The sequence below is a fragment of the Penicillium odoratum genome (assembly GCF_028828045.1).
Source record: "Penicillium odoratum strain IBT 22623 chromosome Unknown utg000005l_segment0_segment0, whole genome shotgun sequence".
Classification (NCBI taxonomy): Eukaryota; Fungi; Ascomycota; class Eurotiomycetes; order Eurotiales; family Aspergillaceae; genus Penicillium; species Penicillium odoratum.
In genome coordinates, this window is record NW_026643147.1 from 5,298,291 (window position 1) to 5,312,393 (window position 14,103).

Consider the following 14,103-nt stretch of genomic DNA (forward strand, 5'->3'; position numbering starts at 1 on the left):
CCTAGCCAATCCACTGAGTATTTAATTTGTACCTTTCCATCAATAGTAAAACCTGGAAACCGTAAAAGCTATTACGCCGGGTAGTTTCATAGCACACGACTCCACGAGTTCTCCTTGATCGGGATGTTTCAGCTTTATTGACTATATTATATATGATTAGTGTTTGAATAATTCAGGACGATCTCTTCATAAACCTGTATATTTTAGTTCCTAGTTCCTTGTTCCTGCAGAGGCGCATGAACATTTGCCACTATACTGAAGTCCACTAGACTTTGATTCGCTGCCATGTAGAGGCTCAAACTCGAATTAGAAATATGGATGAGAATAAATCCTATGAAGATTACAAATGCAAAACTGGACACGTGTTATGACATATCTCCTAGTTTAAATGAAACAAATCTATAGATCGTATTTTGAGTTGGTGAACAAAGAGATGTTATTGCGCCCAACGCTATTGGGCGTACAAAATGTTCCGAGGGGAGGAAAATTATAGTCAATTGCTTAAAAACTTGACTCTTTCTCCGACCTGAATTTAAATATAGTAAAACATAAATCAATAGCCCCCCTTTCGCCTTTTCAAGCTTCGCAACATTAGACGACTAACCGTTGTAAAGGAGTAAAAAGTGGTTCACCCGCGCGCTAATAAACATCTAAAAAGCTCTCGCTATCCGCATTTCTCCAGACCTTCAACCAACTGCACTCAATAGACCCGCCTTCTCTTAAATGGATTGATTCGCCATGACCTGTGACTGGCTCACTGCTGACACTCTTGACACGGCTGCCTGCATACAATTCAACCGGGCAATGAGTCGTTAACTTGTACCAGTAAGCTGTGTTCGCTGCAGTGCCATCCCGCCTTGCTCCCTTGCGACCCTGTCATCCCTTCTCCTACCTCCCCTGGTCAGACGGGACTATACGAACCAGGCTCTTTTGCTAACTGCTGGTCTTGCTGGCGACAGTGGCATCTCATCCGGCCAAAGCTGCTGGCCCCGGCCAGCAATCAATGCCCCTCATCCCTGACGACCTAAAATCTGCGCCGCACCGTAACCTCCAGTCTGCGACAGATTTGCGAGGGACTAGAACCGCCCAATCCACCCCAATGCATAGTCGTGAATCGTCAGCGGTCCGCGGTAGAGCGACCGACCCTTCCGCGCTAGCTCCGACCTTACAAGCTCGCCGCGGCCACTCCGGTTCCAAGAGCCCAGATGTGTCAGCCGGCTGGCCTGCAGGACATGACGCAGGATTGGAAAGACGACCATCGAACTCGTACGGCCACCACCGGCAGACCTCCATCGTCCACGGCATGCAACATTCAAGAAACCCGAGCATGGCGGGTTCGACCGCCTCCAGTCCGCTGAGCCCGGAGCTCATCGCATCTCTCGGTCGTGGTGCCCCCGAAGACACCACTCTCTTGTCTTCGAACATGGACCAACTGGATACTCATACCAATCATCAGAACCCCGGTGCAGTGTCGCCGAGCTATGGTCTACCGGGGACATTAAGCACGATTCAGGACACAGATGCGGATGAAAGGATGGATGGGAGTCCAGCAAGTCTGGTACATAAACGAATGAATTCGGGAGGGAAATCAAGACGGGAAAGGTCCCATAGTCGTTCACATTCGAAGCATCAGTCGGACTCCAAGACGGTGGGCGAATATGCGCTGCACCACTTATTTAACTCGGTAAGATATGCTGGGGAACTCATGGTGGTTCAACCGCTGACGAGAGCAATAGTTTGTTGGCCAAGCCGACAGTAAAATTAACCAGGCCATCTTAAAGCCTGGGGACTCGGAAGCCCCTGTCGAGGAGGTGTGCGGACCTGGGGCAGATCCAAATTTCGATCAGTTGATCTCAGCGCTGGGACATATCGCAAGGCAAAAACCAAAGCCTCTGATTGATACAATCATGTTATGGCGCAAAGGGAAAGGAGATGCGGCTATTACTGCAAGGCAAATGACGAATGACCTGGTAAGCAAGCATGTCTTGGATATATTTATGCAAGAATAGGACTGATGGAAACTCTTAGCCGAAACCTATAATCACGGAGAATGGGGTACTCATGCGCCGTAACACGGAGCCCCCCCAACCCCAAGCTGATCCAACTGCTCCATCAGAAAGGCAACAGCCGTCCACGCCTTTCCTTGGTCGTCATGACGACGTTGCGCTGGTCGAACGTCGCGCCACTGTCTCTGTATATCTGGTGTGCAGAGTCTTAATTGAGATCTTCAATCAGAGTACTTTGGCGTCAATCACTGTTGATATGGCAGATCGTCTGGAAGATATTGTGTTTGGTCAACTCAAAACGGTTGACCCTGACCAGATCTCTGCATCTCCGCTGCGAATGGCAAATTGGCGGATATATGGCCAATTGCTGGGGATCATGAGCGAAGTGAACTTCTCTACTGTTGCGAACCGCTTCCTGGCGGAGCTGGATCGGTATCAAAAAGAAGAAGCAACTCGTGGTCCGTCGCGCGAAGGTGATGCAAAATCCGAGTTGCTCATCCTGGGCATGAGATATTTACGCCTGCCAATGTCCACGGAAGGTTGGAGCAAAGCCTGTGATTTCATGCGGTCCCTAGCACGATTGTTTGTGAACGCACATGGCCAGAAGATCAAGCAAGCCTATTGTTATGTGATCGAGAAACTTCTGCTGCCTGTGGCGGCTACTCCAGTCTGTGACCTCTCGCTGCCTCGGTGGAAGGAGTTTCTGGACTTGGTCCAACCTCGCTTGACGCAGTTGCTTACCAAGCCTCGCCATTGGAGTGCTGCATTCTCCTTGAATGTGCTACTGCTTTGCATATCCAACAAGGAAACATTTTCTTCGCAGTGGCTTTCCATGATTTCCAGCTTGCCCCCTCGACTCAAAGATCGTCCCACGCGTGCTCCGGCTCTACAGGCTATATGTCGCCTGGTTTGGACCTACTTCTTCCGCTACTCTGACTCCCCTACCACTACTCTCCGTAAAGTCGAAGAGGTTGTAAAAATTGCCCTACCTACAGGCAAGAGAACCTATCTCAGCGCTGAGCCGGCCATTGCTGATCCGCTCATCCAACTCATCCGAATGATTGGTTTCAAACACCCTGATGTGTGTTTCCGTACAATCATATTCCCTTTGATCAACTCCGACTTGTTCTTGTCAGGTAGAGACCTGAAGATCGAACAGATGGAGCCTGAAAAAATGGTCATTGGAATCCGGGCCTTCCTTGCGACCATGTCCGATCTGGAGACAAGCGACCAGCTCTGCCCTCCGTTCCCGACAGGCTCTCTCCCCAATCCCTTCGTTGATACATCAAGTCCAACCTATTTCCATCGTCCACAGTTACTTGCTGAACCCAAGTTCGGTGTATCTTCCGAGAAGTTGGACCCGTCATCCTCCTGCCCGGTCAATATATTGAGACTGAGTGATAATGTCAAGGAATACTACCTCCGCTTCTGCGAAGTTCTTGGCAAGATCACGATTCTTTGTGACAACACATTCGGTGGCCAGGCGGCTTTGGATGAGAAGTTCGGTGGAACGACTCCGAAAACCCCAATTACTGAGGCATTTGGCTTTGGGCGACGTGATGACCATGTAAATACCTTGGATCAGAAACAAGGATTTTATGATCTGTTACATGTGGCCGTGCAAGCTTTGCCTCGTTGCCTCTCAGATCATATTCCGTTCAACTCATTGATCAATCTCCTTTGCACTGGAACTGCTCACGTCCAGTCAAGTATTGCCACATCATCGGCAGATTCCTTGAAGGCGATCGCCCGACAATCGCATGCTCAGCAAGTCACTATCGGCTTCGCGAGGTTTATATTTAGTTTTGATGCCCGGTATTCCACCATGTCTGATGAAGGAATGTTGGGACCCGGTCACATCGAATCTACATTAAGGCTTTATGTCGAGCTGCTAGGAATTTGGATTGATGAAATCAAGCAAAAGACGAAGGAAGCGTCCTCCGACCAACTTGAAAAATCTATTTCGGGCAGTCGAGCCCTGCACCTCGATTTGTCAAGTGTCCTTGCGCACGTGGAAGAGATTGAGTCTCATGGTCTCTTCTTCCTCTGCTCACAATCAAGACGAGTCCGAGCATTTGCTATCAATGTTCTTCGTCTCATTACCGAGTTCGACAGCGCTCTCGGTAAAGAGAACACACGAATCATCAGAATCCTAGAAGCTGACTCTCAGCAAATCCTGGACGTCAATGATGAGCAGCTCACCGTTGCCGAGAGGAGCCGGATCCAAAAAGGCAAAAGGATAAGCGCCTCGCAAAATACTCTCATTGAGTTGTGTAGCAGCGAGGTCTCGTATGACTCCACGCTGTGGGCTAAAGTTTTCCCGAATATTATTCGGGTTAGCTTCGAAACCTGTCCTTTTGCTGTGACCCTCGGAAGAGAGATTGTTTGTGCACGCCTGGTTCAGATGCACAAGCTCATCTCATCACTTGCAGAAAGCACGAGAGTCCCGCAATACCCTCCAATAGATGGCTACCAGAGTCGCCCCATGGGACGAAGCAATATGACTGCTGAGATTCTGGTTGAACAATGGAAACTGTATCTTGTCATGGCCTGCACAACGGTCACTAGTGTTGGTGCCCAATCGCAAAGTCAATTGGCGAATGCTCAACTGCATGCTCGCAAGACCTCCAAGGGAGCACAGTCGCAGTCACAAGATAAGATTAGCTCTGCACGAAGCCTCTTCGCTTTTGTCATCCCACTCCTTTCCGCCGAGCGGGACTCAATTCGAGCTGCTATAGTGATTGCTCTTGGGTCTATCGCCAAGAATCTCTATCGAACTCTGCTAGAGTCTCTCCAGTATGCCGTCACAACATGCAACGAAGAGGCTAAAATCCGGATTGGTACCCACCACCGCACCCCTAGCAGCCCTCGTCGAAACCGAAAGACGGACCGTCTCCGTACCGAAGTCACCCACGTCTACAAACTCACATCCCACTTCCTTCGCGAGCCCGATGTTTGCAATGACGACTGGATCGTCAATAACCTGGTCACGTATGCGAAGGATATCCGTATTTTCCTGAGTGATGCCGAGGTTCAGAATGATTGGGAGTACCAACGTTTACGGTTCCATTACTGTGGCTTGATGGAAGAAGTCTTTGAAGGTGTAAACCGAACCAAAGACCCGTCTCGCTGGATGCCCTTCGAATCCAGAAAATCCGCTTTCTCATTGATGGAAGACTGGTGTGGCTACTCTCCCAACCAGGCTCAGATTACCGAACGAGAAGAAAACATGCGCAAGTTTGCCATGGCCCAACCGCATGAAGGTGGTGAGATGCGGAATGCCGCTGCAGCTATGGAGATCGAGAAGAAGAATCTCCGGGCAGCCGCCCTGAGTGCAATGGCTTCACTCTGTGCTGGCCCGATTAGTATAACCACTGAAAGTGGATCGGTGCTCCAATTCGACGTCGGTCGTATGCTCTCCTGGATTGATATAATTTTCAATACTATCAGTGACAAGTGGCATTCAATCGGCCGTCGCGCCTTGAAGAACCTGATCATCCACAATATGGAGCATGCCTATTTGATTGAACGATCTATCGAGATGTGCTACGTGGCTGAGCGGCCCAAGGCGCTTGAAAGCTATTTCGAGGTGGTAACTGAAGTCCTTATCGAGCATCCAGACTACCCACTTCGATTCTGGAGAATCCTGGGTGCGGTTCTCGTAACCCTCGGTAATCAGAAGCGCGAGATTCGGATGAAGTCGGCCAAGCTACTTCGCCGACTTGAAGAGCGTCACCAGAAAAACTCACGGATTCAAGACTTTGATATTAGCATCTCGGATAAAACTACAGCGGTGTACAAGCTCGCTCAATTCGAAACTTCGAAACGACTAGCGAACCAACACTCGGACTTGGCCTTTACCCTGTTCTCCGAGTTTACCCAGCACTTCCGCAATGTTCGCCCTGACAGCCAGCGCAATATGGTTGCTGCGATCTTGCCTTGGGTTCAGACGATGGAACTGCAGGTGGATCCTAATGGTGGCCCAACAGCCAGATCCTACATGCTTCTCGCAAATCTGTTTGAGATTACCATCCGCTGCGGCACTATCTTGCCGAATCAGGTCCAGGCATTATGGCAAGCGCTGGCAACTGGCCCTCACGGAGGCAATGTTCAACTGGTTCTTGACTTCATCATTAGCCTCTGCTTGGAGCGAAAGGAACAAAACTTTGTGGAATACGCGAAACAGATCGTTGTATTCCTGGCAGGTACCCCCGCTGGTTCAAAAGTCATTGAGTTCTTCATGCTGCAAGTTGTTCCGAAGAACATGGTACAAGAGCGGAAAGATCTCACGCCACCTCCTGATCTCACGAGTTTGCCTTATGTTGCTGATCTTGCATCAGTACTTCCCGTGGGTAACAAACAAGCTGGTCTTTCTCTTGGACAGGTGGCCCTCATCTTCCTCGTTGATCTTATGGTGGCGCCTGTCACGCTGGCGATGGAGGACGTGATCAAACTACTCCACGTTGTACTTATCCTTTGGGATCACTATACCGTTACTGTGCAAGAGCAAGCTCGTGAGATGCTGGTTCATTTAATCCATGAGCTCATCGCTGCCAAGCTAGAGGACGATGCGCCTGCAGGCGCTCGACAGTCAATCGAAGACTTTGTCGAAGCGATTCGGAAGAGTGACCCAGTTGTCGTCTGGGAGTACGAGGAGAACAATGGCAAAGAGGAAGAAGTTGATGATCGTCGAGTACCGCCTGCAATGGCTGCAGCAACTCGCGATGTTATCAAGTTCTTCAGCTATGCTTACGAGGGTGTAGGTGAACTCTGGGCCAAAGAGGCGCTGAACTGGGCAACATCTTGCCCAGTTCGTCATTTGGCATGTCGATCATTCCAAATTTTCCGGTGCATTTCAACCTCGCTTGATTCACAAATGCTTGCGGACATGCTAGCCCGGCTTTCGAATACTATTGCAGATGAGGAAACTGATTACCAGACCTTCTCGATGGAGATTCTCACTACCCTGAAAATCATCATCAGCTCCCTGGCACCGGCAGATCTGCTGCATTACCCTCAACTTTTCTGGACAACATGTGCTTGTCTAAATACTATCCACGAGAGTGAATTTATCGAGACACTCGGTATGCTAGAAAAGCTCCTGGACTCCGTCGATCTCAGTGATCCTGCCGTTGTGGCACAGCTTCTTGAGGGGCAGCCACCTAAATGGGAGGGTGGATTCGATGGCCTTCAGAACCTAGTCTTCAAAGGACTCAAGTCTTCCAGGTCATTCAATCTCACGTTGGATATACTCCATCGCCTGAGCGGGCTTACAAATAACGCTCTCATTGGAGATGGCACTCGACAGCTGTTCACGATCCTGGCCAATCTGCCTCATTTCCTCGAGTGCTTTGATCAGGAGTTCGCTGATCCAAAGCCTATCAATCATGCTGGCTTGCTTGCTCGCGTGGCGGAGAATGAAGGGTGTCCTCGACTCGCAGCATCATTGTTCGGTTTTGCCAACCAACAGTACAAGACGGAGGCTGTGTTCCTTGATCATATAATAACGGAGATCAAGTCGTACTACTTCCCGCAGCTGGATTTCCAATGTCTCATCTTCCTGATGGGGCTTCTCACAAACACAACGGATTGGTTCCGAGTTAAAACCATGAAGATTCTCTGTGTCATGATCCCCGAAGTCGATATGCGCCGTACTGAAGTCACTTGCCACGGCCCCGATTTGATCTCACCCTTATTACGACTTCTGCAGACCAACCTGTGTCCACAGGCTCTTGAGGTCTTGGACAACATCATGACCGTTTCTGGTAACCCGATGGAACGTCATCACCTGCGGATGAGTATGGCGTCTGCGGCTTCTTCGCGTGCTATACGCAAAGAATACGAGCGGATCCAGAGTCTCTATGGAATTCCCGAACCCACAGGCTGGTCAGTCCCGATGCCTGCAACGCAGTCAACCATTACTCGCCATAATGTTCATGCTGTTTTCTACACATGTGCTGAAGCAGAGGATATGAACCAACGGGATACCTTGACACCCGATGTGGAATTCCGTGCCGATGAATATAGTGATTCGTTCTTCCCTATGAGAGCTGATACAATGAAATCCATCGACACTCAGACGGATGGTAATATTGGTGATATCGTCCAAAAACTGGACAGTCTGGATGATTTCTTCGAAGAAACGGAGATTAACGTTCCGACCCTCAACGCAGTGGCCCCGCCCATGCTACGAGGATTCACTGGAAGCTACGTCGATACCAACGCCCACCTATATGACCAGCAAACGGCACCTATCCTGCGCAAGTCCCTCGCTCGAAATGGCTCTACATCGTCATTCCACAACGGTCTTGCAGAATCTCGCCCAAACAATTTCCGCTTTGACGGCCCCGGTATGCCTTCTCCAGTGAGCGTGGTCTCTCAGGGTTCTCTCGGCTCAGGTCTTCGGCCTGTTTCCCATACACGGTCTGTCACCTCGCCTGCCAATAACCTCTTTGTCCACACTGCACCGCATGGTTCTCAATATACCCCGCCGGTGGGTTTCGGTGAATCAGCATTCTTCTCCGATGATGAGATTGAAGAAGCACACTCAGATATAGACGACCGCCCGACTACTGCAAGGAGGCTCGCCCATCCGCCAATGCCGCCCATGATCCGCAGTGCAACCGAAGGGGCCGGTTCCCATTCCATCGAGTCCATGATCCGTAGCGGCATGCGTCGACTGACTGGCGGCGCGGCCAACCGCGAAAAAGAACGCCAACGTGATCTTCTCCGCACCCAACATCGCGCCATGGCTCAAACGGCAAACTCTCCCCGCGTCCCCAAAGTACCCGAGGAGTACCTTGGAGGACCAACTAGCCACCCAACTTCTCCAAGGTAGTAAAGTCAGGGACTCGAACCTTTTTTTGTTTCTTTATTATCACCTTTTATTGCGCACTCTTCTTTTCTTCATTTTTGCTTTATTCCCCAGCTTGATCGATCATTTTGAGGGCGTTCTGATTTGTCCTCATATATCATACCCTCTTGCCTATTTATGCATGCCTCTGGGCACTCACTCATTGTTCGTGGTCTTTGACCTCAAATGCTGTCTGTATATTATATCTCTATCATGGATGTTGGTAGATGTGCTTTGATCACGGCGTTTGATATTCACGAAGAATATTATACAGAATAACCATTTTTTTCATCTCGACTACTTGATCCCTTTGCAGTCTTTCATAATCGTCAACTCCAGCTATCTATGGTAAATTTGAAAATCAGTACATACAACTATTCGAATATGTATATGTGTACCTTGTACCCCCGGTAGCGCTGCAAATCTGGTTCTAGCCAGGCATGTAAAAGACTATAGTACAAGATGAAGAGACGGCTCTAAATGGAATAAATTATTCAAAGGACAAACACTTTTGGCACGTTCCGATTTGAGAAATCCATTAAGTTCCGCTAAATCGGGTTTAGGTAGACCAGACATCTAATTTATCAGCTTCTGGCCCCCTCACGGCCCGTGTCCAGCTATACGTCATGCACATTGCTTGGACTATCAGTAGGCTGCCTTACACTCTGGCCTTGCTCTTACTGACTTCTAGCCTCAATTCTGAAATCTCACTCCTTACATAAATCATGAGCTACCACGACCCTCGCAATGTTCTCGATGGCGGAAATGGAAATGTGACGTCTTCCATCAGCCCGTTGTCTGGTAAATATGTTCCCAACAGACTCAAAGCACTATATTACGGACCCGACGTGGTTAAGTCTCACTTGCTGTCCTGCCTACCAACCGAAACATCGAAGGCCTTCATTGTTACGGGAAACTCTCTTGCAAACAAAACGCCTCTCATCAAAGGGCTCGAATCACTTTTGTCCAAGCACCATGCCGGAACCTATAGTGGAATCACAGAGCACTCCCCCCAGACCCAAGTCGAAGAAGTCGCCTCTCGATTAAACGAGGACCCGTCCATCGACACAATAATCAGTGTAGGCGGCGGCTCACCAATGGACAGTGCCAAAAACATTACCTACGTCGTCCACGAAGCAACAGGGAGATGGTTATCCCACATCACAATCCCGACAACATTATCAGCAGGCGAATGTACCCCAGGGGCAGGCTTCACCCGCGCAGACGGCGTCAAAGGCGTTCTTGTTAACCCCGCACTCTATCCCGACTATATCCTCTACGACCCCAAGTTCGGAGTATACACACCTCCACGCCTATTCCTCTCAACGGGGATACGGGCTTTAGACCACGCAGTTGAAAGCCAATACCACCAGTCGGTGACATACATCCCATCCAGGATCATGGCGTTGAGTGCTATAACCGAGCTCTTCCGACTACTTCCTGAATACGAGGCTAATCCCAAAGACGAAGATACCATCACGGCGCTGTTCCTAGCTGCGTATGCTTCTCTTGGGTTCTTTGGTCAGAATATGGGTAGGGGACTGGGGCTTTCTCATCGGCTGGGATATGCGTTGGGTTCGCCTTATGGGATTCCTCATGGAATCACCTCGTGTATAACCCTGGGACATGTGGTGAAGCTACAAGCGAGACAGGATGAGAAGAGCGCGGGTGAGATTGCGGCGATTTTGCCGTATATTGGAGAAAAACGGTCTGGAAATGATGTGGAAGATAGTGATTTGGTAGGAAATCGGATTTTGGGACTGGTGCAGCAGATTGGACTAAAGACTGATCTGACTATTAAGGGCGTTGGGAAAAATCAGGTGGATGTCATTTGTGCTCGCGCAACGAGACTAGAGGTGGGAGAAAAAACCATCGAGGAACCGAGGTTTTATAACTCGGTAAGAGAGCTGATTGAAGGTCTTTGGTAAAAAAGCTTTCAGCAGGCTTCGGGTATCATAAGCTCTGCTGCGAAAATATCGGCTGAGGCTCTGAAGGATTGGTAGATAAATGACTTACAGTCCTGGAGATATCTTGTGCACGCAGTAGTAAAAGTAATGTGATGGCTACGTGATGTAGTTGGTAGCGGTTAGTCTAGGCACTAGATTCTGGTGACCGACTCAGGGTACTCGAGGTTTCATTTTATATCAATTTCGGTAATAACTACTAACTATGCTACATTATGCTTAACATGATTTCTGATTCTCTTTATAGTATGAGACCCTGAAGACCCACCTTCCACTCGGTCCCGCTTCCCCGCAACGTTTGTGAGTGCGGAAAGCGTCGGCGTGCGGAGAAGAATGATCAGCCGAGGGCCTTCACCGTAAATGCACGTTATCTACGCTTCATCTTTCCATCGGCAATTTTGTGTTCCTCTCTATTTCCCGGACACTGAAACATAAGCTATGCATATTCGACTCACTTCTCCCCCTCGGGCTTGCCCTCGCACGCTCGGTATCCGTCGCTGGCCCACTGCGCAGGTCAGCTCGGCCAGAGCATTCTCAACAACACAGCATCGCGACGCAACATGGGGCTTTATTGGGCTGGGGCAAATGGGTAAGAAGAATTTTCCAGAAACAATTTGGCACCTCATTTGTAACATACGCGACTAATATGGAACAGGCTATAATATGGCCAAGAACCTACGCGCCAAAATCCCCGCATCTGACACGTTGATTGTGCGTGACGTCAATGAAGAAGCTGCTAGGCGCTTCCTGACAGAGGCAAAAGAAATCGCTCATAAAGATGGCGCTGGCGCCGATGAGATGCGAGTGGAAATTGCTGCGAATGCGCGTGAAGTCGCGGAGAAATCGGTGAGTAACACGTATTACAGATAGAAGTCTGCCTTACCAATATATATTACGTGTCCACAAGAACAACATTGCCATGGAAATTATGGCATGCTTCGAATCCTTTTGACTAACGATTTGAGCACAGACCGTCATCATCAGCAGTCTCCCCCAACCGGAACATGTGATTGAAGTATATCAATCAATTCTCAAGGATGGCAACCTCCCAGTACTGGAGCAGGAGCGTCTTTTCATTGACACGTCGACTGTTGATCCTAACACATCCAAGCAAATCGCAAACGCCATTCATACCACCCAAACTGGGCGATTTGTAGACGCTCCCGTCTCCGGCGGTGTGGTTGGTGCCCAGGCTGGTACACTATCATTTATGTTCGGAGCCTCATCAGAAACCGGGGCGCTCCTGGAACGCATCAAAAGCGTTCTCTGCCTGATGGGAAAGAAAATGTGGCATCTTGGCGAGCCGGGCTCCGGGGTTTCGGGCAAACTTGCAAACAACTACATTCTGGCAATCAACAATATTGCCACCGCCGAAGCAATGAACCTTGGAGTACGCTGGGGCTTGGATCCGAAGGCTTTGGCTGAAATGATCAACTCGTCCACCGGCCGCTGTTGGCCCTCCGAAGTGAACAACCCGGTTCCTGGAGTGGTTGAAACCGCACCCGCATCCCGTGGTTACCAGGGAGGGTTCGGCGTAAGCCTGATGCACAAGGACTTAAGGTTGGCTCTCACAGCTGCTGAGAAGTCTGGTACCCCCCTTGCTCTGGGAGACCACGCTCGTGAAGTCTACGAGGCCGTTGAGTCGGCTCATCGTGGAAAAGACTTCTCCGTTGTATACCAGTGGTTACAAGAAAAATCGAAATAGGTAATTTTATAGATCATTTCCTCTTTTGATAGAAATAGGCCTCGCCGTAATTGACTTATCTTCACCAAAATTATTGCTGTACTATCATTCCCAGAGACCATTTCTGAAATTTATTTACTGTCAGCAAAGTTGGAGAAGGCCACATGCGACTTGTATCTCAAGCTCATAAGATTGCTATGGAAAATAGTAGAAGCATAGGTGAGGAGAATGTAGTAAGGCAGGCCACTAGTCAGGCATTGCATCAAACAGTCCACAGACTATACGCCGATTTTGCAGGAACTAGCACACTATGACATAAGCATTACGCACACTTTAACTACTACGTGTACACACACCGTACTATGCACCAATTAAACACTACTGTATATGCCAGAAAACGAATTATAAGGCTGTGTTCACATTGAAAGAAATCCTCCACCCCCAACAGCAAAGAATAGGCTGCAGTCGAAAGATGGTCGAAAATGTACAACCAGAATATGAAGTTTCGCGATTATGATAGCAAGATGAGCCTTAGCTCCTGCAGTTTGATGTAGGGTCATGCAGCATACGCCAAAACCGGAGTATAGTCGTTGCAAACGCGGCTGTGATTCGATCGAAGCTCTTCACACTACGAACAATCATCATTCATGGCATAGACCAGTTTTGACCATGAAATGAGCATCTGCGATAATACATTAAAAGCTCTTAAGGGTGGACTACGCATAGTCCCAGCGACTTTAGAACCCTGGTCTCTATTCCTTTGAACACCAACAAATGCGGCGTAGACAAATAATGGAGGGGAAGATATCAAATAAGTTAATGAGGAAATCTCTCGTAAAGATCCCAGTACCGTGCGCTACTAACATACATAGCAGTTTCCTTACTAGTGGTCGTTGTGGTCATGTTTGTGGTTATCTCAGTGCATAGTATCTAACACTAATATATAGCTCCATCAATATTTGACCCTTGATATACCCCCGATGATCGAGCTTTTTCAGCCAGATAAGTGTGCGATACGTGTATGTACGAGCGGAGATGAGAATGGAGAGCACACATGTGCCGCATACATAATGAAAATTGACCTAGACCCTTAGGAGGATGGGATTGTTACTCTATTTTAAGCTGGCGAATTGATAGATTCTACAGCTAACACTGCAGAACCGTATTTTTCTCAGACTCGTGACACCCAGGACCTGTTTTAGGATTGGAACATCACTCGAAGCCTCCTCGAAATCAACAGTGACCCACTAAACGAACGCATTACTGAGCTTTTTCCTCTCCTATGTACCAAGGAGATTTTACATATTCCACAAGACGAAGGAACCATATATTTAGAGCCCATAATCTGTAGAATTCGTGAATATCTAGGCATCAAGTAATGGATTGATAATCAAGTATAATAGAGACATCGAACAGAATGGCCTCGACAGGACTCGACAGCATCACCCTCGAAGGCAACGACCAAAATACTCCGGAGTGAGCGGGTGAGACAGTGACTCAAGACTGCTAATGGCTAGGGGGTGATTAAAGCTTCTGAAAACTTGGCTTTATCTGCGTTCCAAGGTTTTCATGCAGTCGAACCGCTGCATTTTTGTG

At 48.8% G+C, this 14,103-nt stretch overlaps 3 protein-coding genes across 3 annotated transcripts; all 3 read left to right on the forward strand.

The window, feature by feature from the left end:
- Window positions 1–738: 738 nt before the first annotated feature.
- On the forward strand, window positions 739–8,844 carry N7520_007545 (putative cell morphogenesis protein (PAG1); the record flags this gene model as incomplete). The annotated part of the gene is made up of 4 exons (XM_057141479.1): window positions 739–811; window positions 960–1,684; window positions 1,737–1,970; window positions 2,029–8,844. 4 exons carry the CDS (start codon window positions 739–741, stop codon window positions 8,842–8,844), a joined length of 7,848 nt encoding a protein of 2,615 aa, XP_056995485.1.
- A 740-nt stretch (window positions 8,845–9,584) lies between these two features.
- N7520_007546 (iron-containing alcohol dehydrogenase) lies at window positions 9,585–10,862 on the forward strand (the record flags this gene model as incomplete). The annotated part of the gene is made up of 2 exons (XM_057141480.1): window positions 9,585–10,757; window positions 10,803–10,862. 2 exons carry the CDS (start codon window positions 9,585–9,587, stop codon window positions 10,860–10,862), a joined length of 1,233 nt encoding a protein of 410 aa, XP_056995486.1.
- A 399-nt stretch (window positions 10,863–11,261) lies between these two features.
- Window positions 11,262–12,528, forward strand: N7520_007547 (uncharacterized protein; the record flags this gene model as incomplete). Its single annotated transcript, XM_057141481.1, has 3 exons — window positions 11,262–11,412; window positions 11,479–11,669; window positions 11,794–12,528. 3 exons carry the CDS (start codon window positions 11,262–11,264, stop codon window positions 12,526–12,528), a joined length of 1,077 nt encoding a protein of 358 aa, XP_056995487.1.
- Between the last annotated feature and the right edge of the window lie 1,575 nt (window positions 12,529–14,103).